The sequence below is a fragment of the Onychostruthus taczanowskii genome, unplaced genomic scaffold, assembly GCF_017590055.1.
Source record: "Onychostruthus taczanowskii isolate IOZ18803 unplaced genomic scaffold, ASM1759005v1 scaffold18, whole genome shotgun sequence".
NCBI lineage: Eukaryota > Metazoa > Chordata > Aves > Passeriformes > Passeridae > Onychostruthus > Onychostruthus taczanowskii.
In genome coordinates, this window is record NW_024499017.1 from 4761080 (window position 1) to 4783038 (window position 21959).

General features: G+C 39.4%; 1 protein-coding gene across 1 annotated transcript in view; it reads left to right on the forward strand.

The window, feature by feature from the left end:
• Window positions 1-18982, forward strand: part of MMP2 (matrix metallopeptidase 2) — a 29370-nt gene extending 10388 nt beyond the window's left edge. Inside the window, exons 6-13 of the mRNA XM_041400840.1 lie at window positions 3236-3409; window positions 5348-5521; window positions 6583-6738; window positions 8494-8641; window positions 12509-12645; window positions 14401-14560; window positions 17148-17257; window positions 17997-18982. Coding sequence (XP_041256774.1) covers window positions 3236-3409; window positions 5348-5521; window positions 6583-6738; window positions 8494-8641; window positions 12509-12645; window positions 14401-14560; window positions 17148-17257; window positions 17997-18100 — 1163 coding nt within the window. The 3' untranslated portion in view covers window positions 18101-18982. The remainder of the gene's footprint in view (window positions 1-3235; window positions 3410-5347; window positions 5522-6582; window positions 6739-8493; window positions 8642-12508; window positions 12646-14400; window positions 14561-17147; window positions 17258-17996) is intronic.
• The last annotated feature ends 2977 nt before the right edge of the window (window positions 18983-21959 follow it).

Here is a 21959-nt window from a genome sequence, read left to right on the forward strand (position 1 = left end):
CTCTTCCTCGGGCTAATTCTTTCAGACAGAAAAATAAAAATTTGGCTCAGTACTGCAAGCACTCAGATACAGTCAGAAGGAAGCCCAGATTATAGGCAGCTGGAGAAATGGATATCCACATTTACCCTGACTGATATACTTCTGTAACATCCTAAAGTCATGGAAGGCTGAAAATGTAAGCAGTGAAGCACTGTCAGAGAGAGCTGGTTCTGAAAGTGAAGTTCCTGGAAGTGTCAGTGTCAAGGTTTCTGAAATGGAACAGAAGGGTTTCAGCCTTTTGTTTCTGATGTAATTGTTTTGCAAGACCCATGAACCGTTCGTTATGCACAGATGTTTCTTATTAAATGCAGAGTGGCATTGTTCACTCATTATTCCAAGGCACCATTTGCTAAACCCCAGCTAATACATTCAGATAGGGGAGGATTTACATCAGAGACTCTGTGTTGGGGGCAACATTCCTGGTTGTTGGCCTTTGTTTCTCTCATGCTTAACTCACTGAAGTTAGTTCCAATTATTCTTAGTATAGAGCCACAGTGCATATATGGAAACATCTTTACTGCTATGGTGCTGCACCAGGTTTCTCTAAAGTTAATCCCAGATCTGTACCCCAAGTTTGTAAACTGATTGAACTATAGTTTGTCAAAGCAAAAGGTAAAGCAGGAAGCTATCTACCTACTGCACAAACCTTACACAGGCGTGTTGAACTTCTCCTTTGCCATATGGGATCAAGGGATCCTGATATCTCTCATTTCCAAACTCCACTGACACTACAGGCAGTTTAGGCTCCTAACTTTAGTCCTGCAAGATCTAACAATCTGCTCCCTGCCTCACACTCACCCCAGTTCCTACCGCTGCCTGTCAGCTCTCCCAGGCAGAGCCCTCCTGGAGCTGCAGCCACCTCCACCTTGGATCTGTGCCACAGGGGTTTAGCAGCCTTCCAGTTGAGGTTTCCTGACATCACAACTGGTTGATTTTTCTGGGAAGAGCTAAAAGTGAAGTTCACATATTAGTAATGCCCAGTCTGAATCTGCTCTCACGTCAGTGTATCTTCACCAGTTTTTAAATTGCTGAGCTTGCCGTGATGCAGAACAAGGCCCTTTAAGATCCCCTTACAAGTAAATTGGCCTTCTGTTTTGGGGAAACTGCCCCAGTCTCCAACTTTCATTTACATTAAAGCAATTTTATAGTAAGGAGGGGGGATTGAAAACTTAATAAACCATTGTTGTTACCATCACATGATGTAGCCTCAAGCAAAATGAAAAACTGCATTCTGACTGTGACTCAGAAAGGCTGCATGCAATCTAAGAGACTGGCTTTCCATACGGTTTTTGCAATTTAGCCACATGCAAACCAATATAAAAACGGCTATTAAAATGCCGTTTGCCAGACCTAGAGCTGGAAACAGCTCATGGTAAGTGAGTCATCTAAACAAAGTTTAACTTTGCTCTCCAATCCTATCATTACTTTAAAAAAAAAAAAAAAAAGTCCTTCTCCAATCATAATAGCCACAGTCCTAGTTAATGCACCTTTCCTATCTTAGTACAGCATCTGAGACAAAACCCAGCATTTGCAGCATGCTCTTTTGGGGAGGCACAGTGTGTGTTGCAGACAGGACCCCATCCATGCCCAGGATGAAGAAGGATGGAATCACTCTTGTAGGCAGAGCAGAAGTTCAGCAAACATGTGTGTGACCCACGCCTGCAAAGCTCCAAATCCTCTCATTAGTGGGACTGGAACTTCCATAACTTACTGGTTCATGTTCCTGGTGCTGTGGCCAATTATTGGTTTAAGTGTAAAAGGCAAAATGGACCACCTGTGTCGCAATAGCCCACTGTCAGAGCCATTTCCCAGTCACCCTTAAGCCAGAAGAGGTCTGGGGGGTTTATTTAGTGCTACCCTAAAGAAGCACACACATAAACAATGCCTCTTCCCACTGATGCATCAGACTAAGCAAAGGCAAACCCCCCCAGACCCTACACAAGCCCTGAGGCTGCAATGGCTGTTGAGTCATCAAAAACAACAGCAAAGTTAGAATTAACCTGCCAAGCTTCCCACATACACATTAGGGTTTTAGCTGCAGCTTTAAACTGGATGAGAGAGAGGGGAAAAGGTGCCCTTGGACATCTTAAAAAGGCCAAATCATGCGTGCTTTACACTGGGAATTCAACAGATAAGTCATTCTGCAGTGCTGTTCTTAAAACTCCAGTAGATGAATGAAGGAAGGATTTTTAATCTCTGTTCAGGGCAAGACCTTAGCAGTTTGTTGCTTTCACAGACTTCTCTCACCAGCACATGGCACAGCAGTGTCCTACCACAGAGGATTCCCACTGATAGAGCAGCCAGAAGACACAGTCAGATTCACAAGATGTCTGATACTCCAAGCCACCTGCCTTTTCACAGAATTCAATTTGAACACACATTTTTTAAATATCAGCATGTGAGATTGTATTTGTCTTCCTCTAGATATTCCAGAAAGTTTAGTAAAATCCTAAAACGAAACCCAGAACTCAAGTCATTTGAATATGAACCATTTTAATTCCTCATCCATAAGAACAGTTTCTGGTTCTCAGGGTTGAGCCATGGGGCATTGCTTGTGCATATGGACTGACAACAAACACTCTGCATCCCTTCTCCTTCCCCAGAAGACCAATACAAAACCTTCAGGAACACTGACCAAGCAAAGGACAGGAGAAGCCTCCACTCATACTTGTCCTCTCCTGCTTCTCCACTCATACTTGTCCTCTCCTCCTTCTTCTTCTTCTGAGCAGAGATTCTCAGAAATGAGAAGCAAACACAGAGGAAGAACCTACCAGTTATTATTCAATTTTACTGTACACCAGCATTTTGAGAAACTCTGCCCAAAGTCTGCCATTCTAGCTGACATCTCTGACAGAAGGCAAGTGAATCAGCACAGAGCTAAGGAACATGAGTGACTTGCTCAGAACCCTCTTTCTAAATGCTGTTTTAAGAAGGAATATCAAGTTTGTGTTATGAGTTTGTGCTAAGATCACTCAGCCATTCCCTCTGCACACTTGTGAGACTGTAAGAGCCCTGGTCTCTCTTGCCAAGGCATTTCAGTGCTGCTGTAAAACAGAGGTTCTGAGTGTGAAGTACATCACATCTGATGGGTGTCCACTGTCTGTCCAGACCTGGGCACATTCCCACAGGCACACTGGGAGTCCTTGTTGATACTGAGCTTTGTGTATTGACATTTTCCTCTCTGTTCTCCCTACAGCACTTTTTACAATGGGTGGCAATGGTGATGGGCAGCCATGCAAATTTCCCTTCAAATTCCAAGGCCAGTCCTACGACCAGTGCACAACAGAAGGCAGGACAGATGGGTACCGATGGTGTGGAACCACTGAAGACTACGACAGAGATAAGAAATACGGATTCTGTCCCGAGACTGGTATGAGGAAGGTTGCTTGCACAACACAGACTAATTGGTCATTGTTTTAACAAGACTCCTTTGGCACACTTTCAGCAGAGCACACAAAAGTTGATGAGTTAAACACAATTTCAGCAGAGGTGGACCAGGATGTAACTGGAACAGGAGCAATCTGTTGGTGTGTCACAGCACAGGTTTGTCAGGAATACACAAATGGCATTGAACATACAAATGCCTGGCTACCACTGCAGGATAATTAAAGCAGATTACAATTTGTTAATGGCCCAGGAAGGGAAGTCTCATGAGACAGAAAAAGTATGAATAATATTTTAGCTTAATACTTACCATGTACACTTGTAAAAAGGAATCCTGTTTAGTACGTTAAGCTTGTGTTAATAGATCTTTTCAGCAATTCAAGAAAGCTTAGTGAAATGGTTTAGCCATGGAAAGAAATGTCAGCTTTCTTCAGACTTTTTCATACTTCCTAACTTGAGTTTTACTACATAAAGGAACAAAAATTAATTTATAATGTTGAATAGCTTGGCAGGTGTTCATTTTGTGACACTAGAGCCATAAGCATACAGACAAAGTGAACCGTGGCAGCTCTAAAATCTCTGTCTTTTAACAGGGCCAGTGGGAAGCTACATTCAAACCTACATGCATCCTGCTTTTTGATTTTTTGGGGTCTCTTGAAAATGGCCTTACTGGTATTCAGCTTTCTTCTACTTTTAATAACCAGGTGTAACCCTTCCATTTTACATTACAGATGCTTTAAAAAAAAAAAAAGAAAAGGAAGGAGAAATTCATTATAACTTGCTACAAGGTTAGGAAGAGAAAATTCTAAAGGATCATTCAACAGACAAAAGAACCAGTATATCTAGAATCAATGTATTCAAAGGTAGCACAGTCGCTATCACTGGAAGTAAGAAATACTCTTAGTTTAAGATTTTGTATTTCAGCATAAAAGGCTATTAATAAATAATAATGAATGAGAAATAAATACTAATAAATAATTAGGGACACAACCAGTTTTGCTTCTGTATTGCTGTCATGTACCTTCCCAGAAGACAGACCATAACTGGAAAGGAACTGTAATTTCCAGGTAGCAGTGTAAATTAATTTAAATGAGTTTTATGTTCTTTTCATATTCTGTTCATGATACCTACTTTAAACTGTTATTTTATATGCATTTACATCCTCTTTCCTCTAGAAATACTTGTACCACACATACAAGTATTATTTCTTATATATTACTGCCATATACTACATAGATGAGAACACAGGAAAATTTCTCAAGTTTTTGCAAACATCATGGATAAAAAAAAGTTATCCCCATTTAATGCATCCTTTTCTTTAGAAAATGTTTAAAACCGCATGATTTTCAACAGTATCCTGCTGTTGATTATATTATATTAAATATTATATTTATATTATAAATTATATAAATTTGATATTTATATAATACATTTTATAATATATAAAAATATATTATAATATGTATTATATTATAATAAAATACTATATTTATTAGGATATATAAAGCTTATTCTTCAGTGGGACATCCACCAGCCAGGTGGATATTCAACAGTTGTTTAACCTACCTTCCTCCTGAACACTTTAAAGCACTTTAAAATAACACCAGGAATGAGCATTAAAAGATACTCACTGGGAAATCACCTTCCAAAAAACACCATTAAACTGCTGCTTTCCCAGAGCCGTGAACACGAGTCCAGGGTTCCTTCTCACCCCCACCAAAACTATTGGCAAGTCCATTGCAATGGCAATGTGTAGACTTTTTCCTTTTTAATTCGTTCCGACACCTTTCAAATATTACTTTTAACCTTACTCTTCATATTCCTAGAAGGATTGCACTCTTTCTGCTTCCTTCCTGCTTTAGTGTAGCTAAGACGGTGCAACAGGGACCCCCTTCTCACTGCGTCTTCCTGTCATTTTGCACAGCCATGTCAACAGTTGGTGGGAATTCCGAGGGAGCTCCCTGCGTGTTCCCCTTCATCTTCCTGGGGAACAAGTACGAGTCGTGCACGAGCGCGGGGCGCAGCGACGGCAAGCTCTGGTGCGCCTCCACCAGCAGCTACGACGACGACCGCAAGTGGGGCTTCTGTCCAGACCAAGGTGACAGCTCCTGCCAGAGCACAGGGCTGACTGAGCACTGCCCACACCCCTGGCAGCACGCGTGCAATGACGCCACGCTCCTCGCTCCAGCACTTCTCCCCAGCCTGAAATCTCAGCAAAATCCCTATAGTGAAGTGTGAGACTAGAGCTAGAGGGTCACACCCAGAGCTCGTCTGAAGTATTCAGATTTCCTAAAGATATAGCGCTGCAGGATCCTTCCAAAATACAAAAATATTAAATAAATTAATGAATAAATAGATGTTTTTCTCCCCACTAGTTTTTCCTTCCAAGGCTAAAAGCCACAAGTACTATAGTGTTTCACTAGTACGCATTAAATTATACATTGATACAAATTAGAAACGAACAATACATGTAAAAAATGAATACATTCATGACTGATATTGGGAAGGATTAAAAACATTCAAAAAGTGAGACAGTATATAGTTTATGTGGTGAATATCCCTATTCAAAATTACTTTGGTTAATATTTGCCATAATTTAACAAGGGCAAAAGGCTTGTTACATATTTACAAATAAATGCTAGATTTGGGGTGTTATTCTAGGAAGAAAGAAACCTGACAAATTTCAGAGACTGTTTGGGCATAATTGATAAAATGTCATTCTATGATAAAAGGCTATTCCTAACCTAACAATATTTGGTACACCAGTAGTGATTCAGACTCTGTTCTCAGGGACACATATTTACAGACCTTTTTATCACCTACAAGCCATTTCATGGTGAAAAATAAGGTTTGATATCTAGATTGCAAGTTCAATTCTTCTGTACTTAAAAGGGATGTCCAATGTTATTTGCTACACTTCCTTTTCTTACACAAGTACTAAGACTGTCCTCAGAGTCAATTGCATGGGAGACAGCAGCAAAGATCACCCACAAAGGAAGGTTTTAGAATCTCTCCAGTGAAATGGCATTATTGGGAACAGGTGGGATGTTCACCACGGGAGGCTGCAAATATTAATCATTATTGTTTATTGTGAATAACCTGTGTGGAACAATTCTATTTAAATTAAAGAGGCTAACACTGTCTTCCTGTGTTATCCAGGGTACAGTCTCTTCTTGGTTGCTGCCCATGAATTTGGCCATGCTATGGGATTGGAGCACTCTGAGGACCCGGGAGCTCTCATGGCCCCTATCTACACCTACACCAAGAACTTCCGACTTTCTCAGGATGACATTAAAGGGATCCAGGAGCTATATGGTAAAGGCCTCCCCCATCAGCAGAACTCATCAGAAAATCAGGCAGCACAGGCTGAAATCTGGGACTCAGAATTTGCAGTAAATTACAAATGGCACAATCCCACCAACAGCAGAAATATCCTCTGCTCCTTTCCCCCTGCTTTCTTCATATTACCAGGCCTCCTACCTCAATCAAATATCATAACTTAAGGATGACAGGTTACTAAATTTACTGAATGAAAAGGAGCATCAAAACACTCCATAACAAAATTTTAGATGAAAATTTCTAGTGCCTTTACTGGGGCAATAAAATGCCATGTTTGTCTCTAGCTTGAAATACCTGATGTGGGTGGGTTTAGATGTCACTTTCTGCAACGCTCTGAGCATCCCAGATTGTGACCCTCTGCAAGGGGGGAAGGACATTGTTTCCTGTGTCCCAGCTTGGAAACAGTTCACATTGCCTTCCCACAATTCAAGCTGTACCATCACAATAACATTCACAGAAAGTGTGTGGGAGCTGAAACTTCAGCGCAAATGTATTAGGCAGACTCCTAAAGAAAAAGTGAATTTAAGTATTTTTACATAGCTACATCTTTAACATTTGTGGTTTTCTCCACAGATAGTCTTAGTAAAATGCATAAGTGGTATCATGATTAAGCTTCCTTCCATGGATACATTTTCTACCTTGCAGAGCCACCAGTATACTACAGTCAATTAAGCAGTCATTCCCATATTCCATTTCTCTTTCTGTGCTTTTCACTTTTCTACTGAGAGATCTTTTTAACTGTGACTATATTCGACAGTATTCCCCACCTTGGAAATTTTAATAAGAATATGCCAAAAATATTATCACATGAGACAAAAGTCTGATTTGAATCTTCATTATTACTTGTTCTTAGCTGCTTTAATTAAGAATGGGAATTGAGACATGGTCAAGATTAAGTGAGTTTTCTGAGCCCATACTGTGCATCTTTGATAAGAGTTGAAAACTTAACCCAGGTGTCTTAAAGCATGCTTCAAGATCCAAGATGAAACTACCTTTCTTCATCTTTTTAACTCATATAACACTTTACAAACTGCTTTCTATGTAAAACAAGTATTAAAAAAAAACTTCTTTTCTTGCTTTGTTGTTATCACAAATCAGCTACACTCCATTTTTTTACTCATACAGTAAATTAACCCAGTGTCTGAGAAAAAGAGGCAAATGACTCAACCCAAATAATAATACCAAATAAAATAAACCAGATGGCAAAATGCATGTTCTGAAAAGCACATTTTGATTCTCAGTGATGGCAGAAAGATCATACAAATGGCTCAAAATGCAGCTTTGTAACTTGCCAGATATTGTCACTTCTTTAAAATACAGAAATCCACTTTGACATCTTTCCCAGCAGAGCTGTACATAATTCCAAGTACAAGGACTTTGAAATTTTTATCTTCTTTTTAGAAGCCAGCAAAATAAAAATTGTAATGTTCACTTCTGAACCCAATGTAGTCACTTCTAATTATCTCTCAGGTTAAACAGGCAGGTCAACCCAGACAGACACACACAGGCACCATGTCTCAAATGAGGCCACACAGAGGATAAAGGCAGGAGTGGAAGTCAAGGCTTCCTCAGCTTTGCTCCACCACGCTTCTTCTGAAGAGATTTTATTATCAGCTTTTCCTCCTTCAAGAACTCTCTCCAAATGATTACCACTTTAGAAGCCATGCAGCTCTTGTTCTCCATGTAACCCTTCATTGCTGTGTAACAGAATGTCTCTGCTCACCATCACAGAGGTGTCACCTGATGTGGGGCCAGGACCAGGACCAGGACCAGGCCCACATCCAACCCTCGGACCTGTCACTCCAGAGCTCTGCAAGCATGAAATCGTGTTTGATGGAGTCGCACAAATTAGAGGAGAAACGTTTTTCTTCAAAGATAGGTAAGTGAGATAAATTGCTTACCAGGAGAACCTCAAGTGAAGGAATCTGTGAGACCTATTCGCCAAAATCTAGAAATTTGTTATCAGGCACAACATCCACCCTTTGTTTTGTGTGTTCAGAGACTGGGAAGTGTCCTGATCAACTCCAAAGGGAAATGGAAATGGTTTAATTCAGGCTGAGTCCAAAGTCATTAAATAACAGCATTATGTGGCTCATGGTTGCTGTAGCACATCAAGGACACTGGTGATTGGGATAGGCTACATGTGTGCAAAGCCTCCAAGACAGAAGGCACCAAAGGCATTTTGGATGCAAAAGCAGAGACATTCCTCATAAAATGAGGTGGCAGCTCAGCTGCAGCTCCCCCTGCCTTTGCCAGGGCCTGTATTACCCAACTGCTCAGCAATGAAGAGCATCTCCTAAGGAGTATGGGACTTGGCAGCACCATTGTGAGAGACACTAAAGCTCCTTTCTTCCCTGTCATAAATCAGTGCCAAGTTTGGAATCAATTATCCTCAGCTACCTTGAACATTCTCACAACACCACTGAAGATCTGGGTCCACACACATTCAATGAGTGCCAAAATCAAACACTGTCTCCTAACATATAGAAACATACTCAAACATCTCAAGCTAAGGGAAGTGTTGCAACTCACCTGTTCATTGCTTCTTGCCAGTTGTCAGTTGAAATTTGAAAGGAAACAGGAACTAACAAACAAGTTCCCCTCACAAAATAGCAATTTAAATATTATTTGTATCTCCTGGTGATATACCTGAGTCCAGCCATCTACTCCAGATTCAAACTTGCAGCTAGATATAGGAAGCATTTATTACTATGCTGAATGGTTTAACTCTACTCACCAGCTTTTAGAAACAAAATACCCCCAGGGTTACTTAGTTGATTTTTAAGGGTAGATACCATGATTCCATGTATTTCCTTCTAGATAAATCTATATGATACCCAGCACAATGGTGCTTTAGGTTTGAGGTTGGACTTAATCTTTTTCACAGGCTTTGTGTTTTAGCAATGCAGAAACGGAGTTTAAACCATCTGCTTGTAAGAAGCTTCGATCTGGTCTGTGGGGATCACCCTGATACCTTTTGTATTCTTTCTCTTTCTTTTTGTCCTGTCAGCAGCAGGCTAAGACTCCAGTGATCCCTGCTGGCAAGGAACTTTCTTTCCTTGCACCAAATGGCCCCATAGTACCAACAGACCAGTCTCACACAAAGCCTCACAGGGCTGGCCCCACGGCCCCACACCAAGTTTGCCAAAAACAGTGCCCAGTTTTGCTAGTTTAGTCATCAGAGTGCTGAAGTATTCACCTGAGCTCAGAGCCTTCAAAGGAAAAACATTTTCACAGCAGTAAAACCCCTACCAAGTTCCACACCATTCCCAGCTCCTGCTCCTCTTCTGCTCACTCGTGGCCCTGGGTCTTCAGCCAGACCTCCACCTTGCTTCTGCCCTTGCAAGCCAAAAGTCACACACAGGAGCAAAGTAAAATCTGCTCCTAAACCAGCAGAGTGATCCAATATTCTATATAATCCCAACAAAAGAGGAGTATTTTGCATTTAGATACAGTTGGTCTAAGAACTATGCAAATACCAAAACAATCTGTTCAGACTGGCTCAGTCTTCTTTCAGCACGCAGCAAAAGCAGACAACTGTTGAATTGTTTTGCTCTGGAATGGCTTTGCCTGTCAGTCTTGCAGCTTTCCAAGTATCAGGCAAACAGCATTGTGACTCACTTTTGGAATTCAAGAAACAACTGTCTGTCATGTGTCGTGTGACTTCCATGATTCATGAAAACTACCATAGAATCCAACTGTCACATGCCAAAGAGAGTAAATAGCAAAAAGGAGGTCAGATATGATTAATTCTTTCCAAAAAAAAAAAAGTATTTTCCCTCCCCACCTCAAATCAAGGAAAGGAAATTACCAGGAAATGGGAATTACAGGAATTATGGCTGTTAGCCATAGAAAACAGTTGAGCTTTTCTGTTGGGCACAGAATGCTCAAGAACAGCATTTCCACAGATGGTTTTATTCTGAGAGTGAATAAAAGTTCACACTTTGAAATTTATCAGGACACTAAAAAAGATCCACTTTTAATAACTCTATATAAAAAACATCATCATTGCAAATATAGATTATGTTAAAATATTATGTAAAGTACCTACTGTGACTACTACTATATTATTAAATCTGTCCATAAATGTAATATTAAGATTTATTATGGATGAGTTTAAACATTTTATTGTGTTCAAACTGAAATGAGAAAGCCAAATAATTAATTTCACCATTTCCTCAGTAAGATGTGTAGAAATTGAAATACCTTCTACCCAATTCAAAAACAAAATAAAATTCATCTTTGACAAAGTTTCCCTTTCCAAAAGAAAACCTCACCAATTTAACAAGTCCCTTGAAATGTGTGGTTTATTAAAAACCTGGTGTTAAGTCTCCATTGGCTCTGGAAAGTTTGAAATTCATGCAGATAGCAATTACTGGAGCTGATTCAGCCATAAATCAGGTCGAAACTTGACTGAGAATTCTGTAACTTGGATTTTTAAAGGAACTGCTTTTATGAAAGCTGTGTTATAAAGATTTTCTATATGAATTTCTGTTCCACATCATATTGGATCTTCTTTTCTGTCTAAAAAGACATGCATGAAATGAACAGTATTACCTATTACAACATGTCACATGTGTTTTAACACTTTCAAGAGGAGTAATTAGCCAGATGGTTTATTCTTTGCATCTTTTTTTGTAAATGAAAATTATGAGTTATGTTCAGAGATGTTTCTGTACATGCTAAAAATACATCTATGTATGCAAAACATGGATAGGATAACATATTACCATCTTCATTGTTGATAAAAAACCAGCAATTTGTTAAATTAATTTAGGACTGCTCCTCCAAATTTTAGACAAAAAAATGCAGTTTAATATCCCGGACTTCTCAAAGGTATAATTATTCTAGGCAGGAATGGGTAATAACAATTTATATTCTACAAAAAATTAAAATGCCAGCAGCACCTTGAGCTTCAGAAACATATTAATGGCAAAAGCAGTTTGACCTCAGAATTTAATGACTACAGCTTGGTGCAAGAGCAATTCCACCAGCCTGCTGATTTTTCATTTTATGACCAAGTCAAAACTTTTGTTCTGTTGGGGAAAAAAGTTCTTCGTTCTGTGGAGGCTGAAATAGCAGTGTCAATTTAAATACCACAAGCCCTCAGCACAAAGCTTTGCCATTTAAAGATAATTAGAGCTTTTTAAAGCTTAAATCAAATTATCATCCTACTTATACATAAAATAGCCAATAAATTACCCTTTGCATTTCTCTAATGAACATTTTTAGTGCTAGCAGTTTCTTTTACAGCCAAACTCCCTTCCAAGCACTATGATATACTGCTATTAAATTTGAACTTTTAGTCACTACAATAGTAATTGCAAGAGCAGTTCATGGAATGCAAAATTCTGCTTTTGTTAAATGCTCATCCATCTGCTCCATCCACAGCACCAGGAGGGCTCTAACAATTTAAATGCTGCGTAAATGAGTTTATTTGTATGCTCAAAGCACTTTATTTGTGTACTCAAAGCACAGGATAAATTTTGCCCCGATGCAAAAAAACAACAGGAACAATCAGCACAGCAATTTCACCTGCAGTCCAGCATGCAGCTTATGGTGCAGCTCCTCTAGCAGCATAGACTCCAAAGAAATGAATTTGCTTTTCAGTCAGTGGAGAGAAGTTACGAGTGTGCGCATGTGTGTGTGCGTGCGTGCTCACGTGGCTGTGCCAGAAGTGATGAGAAACAGATGTGCTGCTGAATTAGTTCATTGTAAATCTTGTACAATTTTCTGTTCTGCTCAGATTCATGTGGAGGACTATAAACCCCCGAGGAAAACCCACAGGTCCTCTTCTTGTTGCTACATTCTGGCCTGATCTGCCAGAGAAAATTGATGCTGTCTATGAGGCCCCTCAGGACGAGAAGGCTGTGTTTTTCTCAGGTATTGGTTTTAAAAGCTATATTTTTTTACATGTATGTGTTTTAAGTTTCAAAATGTAAGTATCCATTTGCATAATGTACCTGGGACATGGAACAGCCTGTCCAAGAGCCAACAGAGCTGACAGGTGGGGTGACAGATCTCTCTATTCACAAGTTGAGGATTTTAGAAAAAAAGCTGGATCTGAAAGACTCAGAACAGCATTCAGCCTCTAGTACAACAAAATGAGAACTATAAGCACCTAGAAAGAGACATTCAACAATAAGCAAAACCAAACAAGAATCATTATTTCAAATGCAAAGCAACAACAACAGTGGGAGCTCTCTTTCCTCAGTCCCTGCTCTGTTTTTCTTGTTTCCTTCCATTTTAAGCTATTATCTCAGCACATGTTGCTTGAGAAAACTACACTTTCTTTTTTCTCCTCATGCCCCTCCTTGTGTCCTTGTCTTTTGCCAAAGACTGACTTCCCCTTTGGCTTCCAAGCATCTTCCTTGGTGGCTCATCAGGCAGAGGATACAGGCAAACTGCCTCCATGGGAGAGGAGGAGGACAGGAAGCTCTGCTCTGTCTGTCACATATGGTTCAGCTGTAGTGGCCAAATGAGCAGAGCTGTGAGACTGTTTTCAACATGAAGAACTGAGCCAGCAAAACCTAGGCTCCCGTATCTACTAAAAACATGACTAAACATCTCCAGTCATGTAAAAACCATATGGCAAAAGCTGCTGTACATTTTCTGTACAGGAGGGAAAAAAGTAATGATAATCTATTCCACATGGCTCAGAGGCTATTTGCTTTAGTTTACATAAATGGGGGAAAAAAACCCTAAAATTAGTCAGGCAAACCAAAGCACATCAAATATTGTGTTTATTGTATATAATCCTATCACATCTACGCCTCTCCTTTTCTTATAAATTCCAGGGAAACATAGCTAACCTGCTTTAAAAAAAAATAATAAGAACTATCAAAAAACAAAGACTGGTTTGAAAATAACACAACTGTCTTAAAATACTTACAGTTAGTCCCACCATTTGCTCCTGAATAGTGAATCAGTAACTTCTAAGAATCTCAAATGCTACACTTTACATTTTTCTCACATTAATACTTTACTTACCTACTTTCCCAGTAGCACAGGATCAAAGAAGTGTCCTTTCATGAATAAATCTTTCCATGGCTTTCAGATAATTCAGTGAGGCTATTTACTAAGCAAATTATAATTCCATGTAGAGAACACAGAACACTACTACATAGTCCACTAATACATATCTGGAGAGACATTAGATAATGTTCTGTGACAAAGGACAACAGGAACTCTGAGCAAAAACTCCTATTAATCACTCAATAAAACTGGCCAACAAAATAAGTAAAGGGTGAAAATGAGCTGCTGCATTTGAACATCATGTGCCCCTGCCAGGTTTCAGACAATTTTTATCATACAAAAAATTTCCTGTATAAACGACGTGGTTTAGCATATAACTCCAATTTACCAAGGCAGTGTCTGTCTCAAAGGGGCATCAGCTAAGAAGGGAGGAAGCAAGAGAAATGAGGGGCTGTCTTTTTCTGAGGCAAGGAGCACTTCAGTAGCAAAAGCAGTGGTAATCACTGTCCACTTGGATTGTATTCACAGATGGCAAAATAATAGATAGACTAATGGTACAGCTAGTACAATAAAGTCACATGGCAAAGCAAAAAAGAAGAAATACCCTTTTGTTACTGATTAATAAACAGGTTTTATTTGCTTTTTTTTTGCTCCCCTACTTAGGAAACGAGTACTGGGTTTATTCAGCCAGCAACTTGGACAGGGGCTATCCAAAGAAACTCAGCAGCCTGGGACTGCCCCCTGATGTGCAGCGTGTGGATGCAGCTTTCAACTGGGGCAGGAACAAGAGGACATACATCTTTGCTGGAGACAGATACTGGAAGTAAGATGCTTTGAGTGGTGGTGGGATGCTGTTAGCTGAGTTGTCTCCAGGGCTGAATACGCCCTGAGCTTCAGGAGGCAGGGCACAAACACAGGGCACATCCTCTGGGAATGCAAAACAAGGGCTGCCAGGACAGTGCTGACTGCAGGAAAGTGCTTGAGTATAGCAACAGGAAGCTGGCACATATTTGAGAAAATAACAGCCTCAAAAACAGCAATGGAACAGGATATCTGGGAGTGTCTGTCAGGTTGCCCACCACTAACTCATCCCTGTGCCCCCATGTACCAGCCACTGCCCCACATCAGTCCCTGGCTCTTAAGAGGGGCAAGCTGCCCTTGCTGTCAGCTCAAAAATGCTGGGAGAAAACTCTACAAGGAATTCCTTAGAAATGCCCTGAGCTCCAATCACTTGAATCCAAAGACTGACCAGATTGCCTAAGTAGTGTGACTACCAAAACATGCTGGGGTTGACTGTAAATCCTTTCAGCAGCTGATCTACCATCACTTACACCTTTGCTCTACTAATATAATTGGCACTGAGGAAATTTGAACAAGACGCAATTGTATCTGTAAGTACTTTGAGAAAAATCTTAGCTTCAATTCATTTTGACAGTCTCTCAATCCTTTTCATGTTTCCAGTGAAACTCAGGTGACCTGCTACCATGCTCTTATCTAATCATCTTAGATTAAGAAAGAATGTCCTTAAGAAGTCTCAAGGCTATTACTGTGGTAGAAATAAATATCCTACACCTGAAGAGTCTACTAATTGTATAATTGTATTTAATAGAATTTCATTACCATAATTGCCAGGAAGATCTGGCACAAAAGACCATCTTAAAAAGCAGAGGAGGATCTTTGTGAGTTACCTGGATGCTGTCAAAATGGCACCAGAACAAAAGAGAGGCCCTGACTCCTGCAGTCACTGTCAGAGGCCTGTTCCAGGAACAGGACTTCACTTCAGGAATGCAGATATTACACAACAGGCTGAAAGTGGACCCACTCATTAACTGAAAATTTAGAGGAAAGTTAAACATCAGAAATAACCACCAGAAATCTAAAAGATTCTCCAATTTTTAAGGGTTCATTATGAAAGATGTTCTGTGTAAGATATCAAAGCAGGTCTCAGTATAACTGAGTTCATTTTATGTGAACAATAATTTCATGTTATGATTAAACTGAATGACTTTATTTTGTCCTAATGGCTGTGGATTCCTGTAAGTAAATAAAATACTCTTTCCATACAATTGCCATTTGATCATAATTTTCAATTACTTTAAGGACAGTACTCTTCTCCATTATCTAAAGAAAAAAAAACCTAAAAACTTAATGAATGTTATTAATTCTTTAATGTCATATTGTAGAGCCAAGTACTTCTAATACAGCCATTTGCAACACTTCAGACTCCTACTAAAACCTACAGACTATGAGTTAAAAAGCTGCTGGTTTCCTCTGTACCAACTATTGTTTTGATTAACTGTACTGCAGGGCCTCCAAGTAATTCATCACTCCAATCACAGACAGTATTTCTATCAAAGTACCTTATCAAGTTCAGTCACTGCAGAATGCATAATTTATAGTTAAGGAAACAAAATAGGATTAAGTGATTTCTATCTGTATAAAGAAGAAAGGAAGCAGTTGAAAAATATTTCAGAAAAAAAACGCATCTCTGTTGAACAGACGCTATAACCCTTAAGTATGTGGCTGTTACATTTTATACAAGGACTCTGTCAGTGGAATCAAAATACTTACATACCATAGTCCTTCCTGTGTCATTATCACACTTACTTTAAATGGATTTTTTGGAAGTCTTCTCTCTCCTTCATTCCAGCCACAAGCTATTTTAGTGTTATTATAACAAGACTGTTGAGCAGAGCAAAGTTTTTTGAAGGAGGGGAAAAGGAGCTGGCTCAGATTCCACAGCTGAAGTTTTAAAGCTACCCAGCAAGATATTAGATTTTCTTTAAATAGCCCAGAAAAAAAATAGTAAGGAATGTAAATTAATCATTTAAATTGACTTGGACCAACCTAGTGCTCATTAGTACTGGTGTAACTTTGGATATATTCCAAGTAGTTCCATAGAGCAATGAGGGAAAAGTAACCTGAGATGCCTATGGACATGGATATATAGAATTGGGAATATAAATGGTTTTCTCCCTCCAGTACTGTCAAAGACAAACTCTCTGAAGTCTCCTGCTCCTGAAGAGGTGCTTGAGCACCTGAAGGGTCATTGAGGCCTCACATGATGTACTTGAAGCCTGGTTCAAACTACATTGCATGTCACCATGCTCAGGACACCTCCATGCCTCCTGCTCAGCACTGATTCCTATCCAAATTATGTTTCTGGAAGGAACTTTCCTTAGAAAGTGTATTTTCAATACTGAATTTCACTTTTGAAGGAAAGATGTAAAATTTCACAGAGTTTTAAAGGAATCAGCAATAATTATAATGAAATAGAAACCATGTTACAATCTAGTTATTATATTTCTATTTGTTTTATATAGTCACATTTGCTGAGGACACCCTGAAAAATTATACTATAATTTAATATTAAATGCAGATTTGTAATGTAGAGATATCATTTCCTTCAGGTACAATGAAGAAAAGAAGAAAATGGAGCTTGCATCCCCTAAATTCATTGCTGACTCTTGGAATGGTGTTCCAGATAACCTCAATGCTGTCCTGGGCCTTGGGGACAGTGGTAAGCTGTAATTCTGATTTAAATCACTAACAAACTCTCTTATTTGTTTGCTGCAAGACTTATTGGAGACTTTAATTTCTTGTGGTCCATGAGCAGGAGCCAAATGGAGCCACCCAATGCCTGATGCACAGGATGTCCTAACACCAGGGTGCATGACCGAGCCAGTCCTTGTGGCTTGGACATTTCCCAGCTCCTTGACACTCTCCAGGTTCCTCCACACCAGCACACAGCCCCAGCACCATTTCAGCACCATCCTGCCCTAGCACAACCAGAACTCAAGTATGATAATCTCCCTCATCACAGGCATGAATGGGTTTTATGTTGCAATTTTTCTTGATTTCCTATGTACTCCAGCTGAGATCCTGGCCCGTGGTTTTAAAGGGCCTTAAACTTTGCACAGATATGCACTAATGTCTGAAAGCAACACTGGTGTCACATGAGTCTTGACTCAGTCACATTTTCAACATCTATTTTGCCAGCAAACATTTCATCCCAGAAAACTCTGGCTCACAAAGTAGTGACCTTAATAAGGCTCCATTTAACAACAGCTCTCTTCTACAGGATGGAAATTTTAATGTATTTTTTAAATATATCTTTTTAATAATACAAACACACATGAATATTTTGGGAAATAAGTCATTCAATTAACAAAGCTTAATGAAATCACAAAGACAAAAAATCTTTGATCAAGAATTATGTGCTCCATAATCTAAGCATGTTTATTTATTTATTTTAACAGGATATACCTACTTTTTCAAAGATCAGTACTACCTACAAATGGAAGACAAGAGTTTGAAGATTGTTAAAATAGGCAAGATAAGCTCTGACTGGTTGGGTTGCTGAACCATATGAGATATCAATAACCAAATATTTACTTTTTTGTTATATGCCTTATCTGTAATTAGAAATAGATCTGAATGCTAATTACTGGACCAGTCTGGTACTGGCACCAAAACACTAAGTACCAGTACTGTACACATCAGATAATTTAAGAGTGTTTGCCTCCTCAGTATACAAAAGATGTTTACGTATATATTCTGGTACAATTTTTCCGTTGTCAAGCTAGTCATAGTAGTGCTATGAACAGAACAGCCATCATTCTTTATTGCCTTGGTGCTTAAACAAAGCCTTGGAACCTTTGGAGACTGGATCATGCCCCTCTGTTATTCACATACCAGATAGGTTCAAATGAGATGTACCAGCAGTGCACTTTGATTTTTATTTTTTTTAATACAACTCTGTTATAAATGGATGGTTTGTCTTGATGTTTTTCACCCTCTTACAAGTTTGATCATTACTTCCATTTATTTACATAATAATACAGAAAGACTGTCAAAGGCACAGGTTGCCTCAGGATCTGCTTTGTGTTGATGCATGATAGAATCATGGCAAAAAAACTGTGTTAAAGTATTGTTTTAAAGTACTTTTTATTTTAATACCTTAGTTAAATTTAGCAATTTGCTTCATGCACTTTGTTACTACTATATAACTTGTTTATATGGATGGAAACGACTCAGATTTTTGAAGACAATGTGTTACACATAAAAGTCAAGTACTGTTTAACGTGTTTTACTTTTCTGTTCTTTATAATATTGGGGGGGTGTTCAATTAGGCTTTGTTCTTTTCACAATCTGATAGAATGTTTCTCATTAAAAAATAAACCAGAAAAGAATGTTCCACACATGAAGTGCCAACAATACCAATAAAATCAAATTACACTGTCAACACTACTCCTGGCCAGGCTTCCTTGTATCACTTGAAATTATAAATCCAGTGGCATGTTTCAGTGCATTACCTGTCAAAGGCAAAACCATTACCCCAGTATATAAGCACATAGGGGGTTTATTTAGAAACCTAGGCTATTTTCTCTGTTGGTTCCAAGGTGCAACTGCAGCAATTTAATTAAAGAGATGATGTGGCCCCATGTCTGCCAAAGCCCGCTACCCTCCCTGAACAGCTTCTGCTCCTGTCTGTCATCCACCCTCTACCACAGGCTACCTCTCCACAGCCCAGGCAGGAAGAGAGGGTGTATGCATCCTATAGGGATGCAAGCTTGAGAAACAGGGATGTAGACCCTTATCCTGCCCTTGGGATCAGACACCATCTGGCCAAGGATCTTATCCTGCTCCATACACATGAAACACTTCATAATCCTCTATGGATCAGGCAAGGGGTCAACCTAGGTCCTTCTAAAAACATCTTTAAGTCCATAATTCACAGAACTGACCAGTAGCTAATACCTGAGCCCATGACCTGGTTTCTTCTCATGTCCTCTACAACTTCATGTTTGTTTACACTCACTGCTTTCCTGTTCTAAGCAGACTTTTTTTACTATGATATTCTGAAAATATACTTTTTCTAAAATGGCATTTGCCAAATAATCTTTTAATTGCACTCACCCAGATATAACTCCACTTTAGGAAGCTGTCAATTACTATAGACAATCCTCACCTGGATGAGCCAGCACTATTTTTACTTATGCCAAAAGGAAAGATGCCTTATCTCCTCCTCAGAATACTCATTCTCATTAGAAATCATTAACTGCCTTCACAATTATTCTTGCACCAGAGCCAACAAAAGAAAACACAAAACAAAGTGGCTCTAATTGCAAAATATTCGTGTTTCAGTTTTTACAAACACCTGGCAACCCTCTCATGATAGCAGCATCTATTTCAGGGATGTATGATCTGTCCTGATCATAAACATCTTCCTAAACATCTTGCCAGCACTAGTGCTGAAAATATTCTCTAGCTTTAATGACTGCCAGGCATTCCTTTTGAGCACTGCAATAATTTAAGCTCTGTTTTAAGAATCCTCAATAACTATCCCCTGAAGATTTTTATGTTCTTATGTCAATACTGCTCCACAATGCCTACTCTAGAATCTGTATTTAATATGGAAGGGGTTTCAAACATAGATATAGCAGAACATTTGCAATGGGCTTTCCAGCTCTGAACTTGCTAAATCACATTTCTACTGATTACTGAAATAGTTTCCTTTTTGTCTACAACTCATGCATTTTCTGCAATATTGGCAAGCCTACCATCTTATGTTCTGTAGTAATAGCACCATAATCCTACAAAACTCTGCACATCTGGTGGCTGTAAGGAGTTCTGCTCAGTGTCTCCTTTTGTTCTTGCCTGTGTAAACCCATTCTCCAATGACTAAATCACTGGCAGAAAACCAGAAATAAATTTTCTATCCTTAACCCAATGCACACTTCTTTGGGTTCAGTTTCAGACTGGCGACTTTAAGATTAACACAGGTCATTTATAAACACATCTGTTTCTGTTCATCAGCTGTAACATTTGCCAGGTTATCACTTATGTATGTCAGACAAGCTGGGGGAGCATACTGACCTTCTCATTAGCCTTTCACATCTGACCTGGGAAATACTAAGTCACAAAATGTGTCCTGAAAAAGTCTTTGGGTCTAATTCCACTTATTGAGAGTCACTTCTAAAACCTGCCTCTCCTTTCCTGTCTGTAATGAGTTAACCACGAGACAGAAGCACTGCAGCTCAGCCTGTACCCGACATTTCCCATGCAAATCCATCCCACTCATTTGCTTCCCTGTCTAGGTCTGTCCCAACACTATGGACTTTCTTGATGATCCCTAGACCCTTGGCTGAACCAGATTATCCTTCCCGAGCCTCTTTTTTCAGCTCTGTGCACTTTGAGACTGTGCTCTTGTCAAGGAGGACACCACCCTTGCCTTTCCTGCCCTCAACACACTTCTCCCAAGACATTTTCAGAAGAGAACCAAGAGTTTTTACCTACCTTCTTCAAAAAGTAGCAAAGGGAAAAAGCACAAGTGTTTACCTCAAAGCCATACAAAATCTAGCACAAACATTTATTGAACTTGTTCTGCTTCTAGAGTTTTATTAAATTGAAGTTGGGTTCACTTAGGACTTTTTGGTGTCAGGGTAGAGTTGCACACACGCTGCACCGAAGCTTGTTGCAACATGGGGAGAGTTCAGACACTCTTGCTCCTTGAGCTGAAGGAAATCTCTCCCAGTTACGAGCAGGATGGGCTGCAGGCCCCCAGCAGGGCAGCTCCAGTCCAGTAGGGCAAAGGGCAGTGGTGTAGCAACTGCTCCATCACAATACATAAAAAGCAGCCAAGGCTATAATGAAATTCCACAGCTTAAACACTCAACAGACAGAGCAGCCTGAACTGTGAACCATGCTTAACAGTTTGTGTCTCACTAATACTTTGTATTTGCTAAAAATACAATTTCTTCCTTCTACTCTGTCTTGATTTTACAAAGCAGCAGTTACCCATAAATTTTAGGAATTGACGTAACTGTGCTGTTCTTAAAATCAGGAGGAAGTAGGCCCTTTAGGTCCATTTTGGACACATTATTTCTATTTATAAATGCAGACATGTATGTTTTTAGCAGCAAAGACTAAGTGAATGAACATACTGCTTTTGGAAGAGCTGAAATCAGAAAACAAGCAGGCATTGAGCTCTGTGGAATCACAGAGATTGGTACATGCAATGAGAAACTTGTTCCAGACTGGTTATGTAAAATAATCAGGAGTATTAGGTGTTTCCAGGTAGGAAACTGTAGTAAGAACAAAAACAAAATTAAAAAAAAAAATCTCTAAACAACAGCCACGCCAACAACTATGTCTTCAGATCAGACTCCTTGCCTTTTCAGAGAAAATTCTTCATCAGACATATTATTTCTCATGGTTTT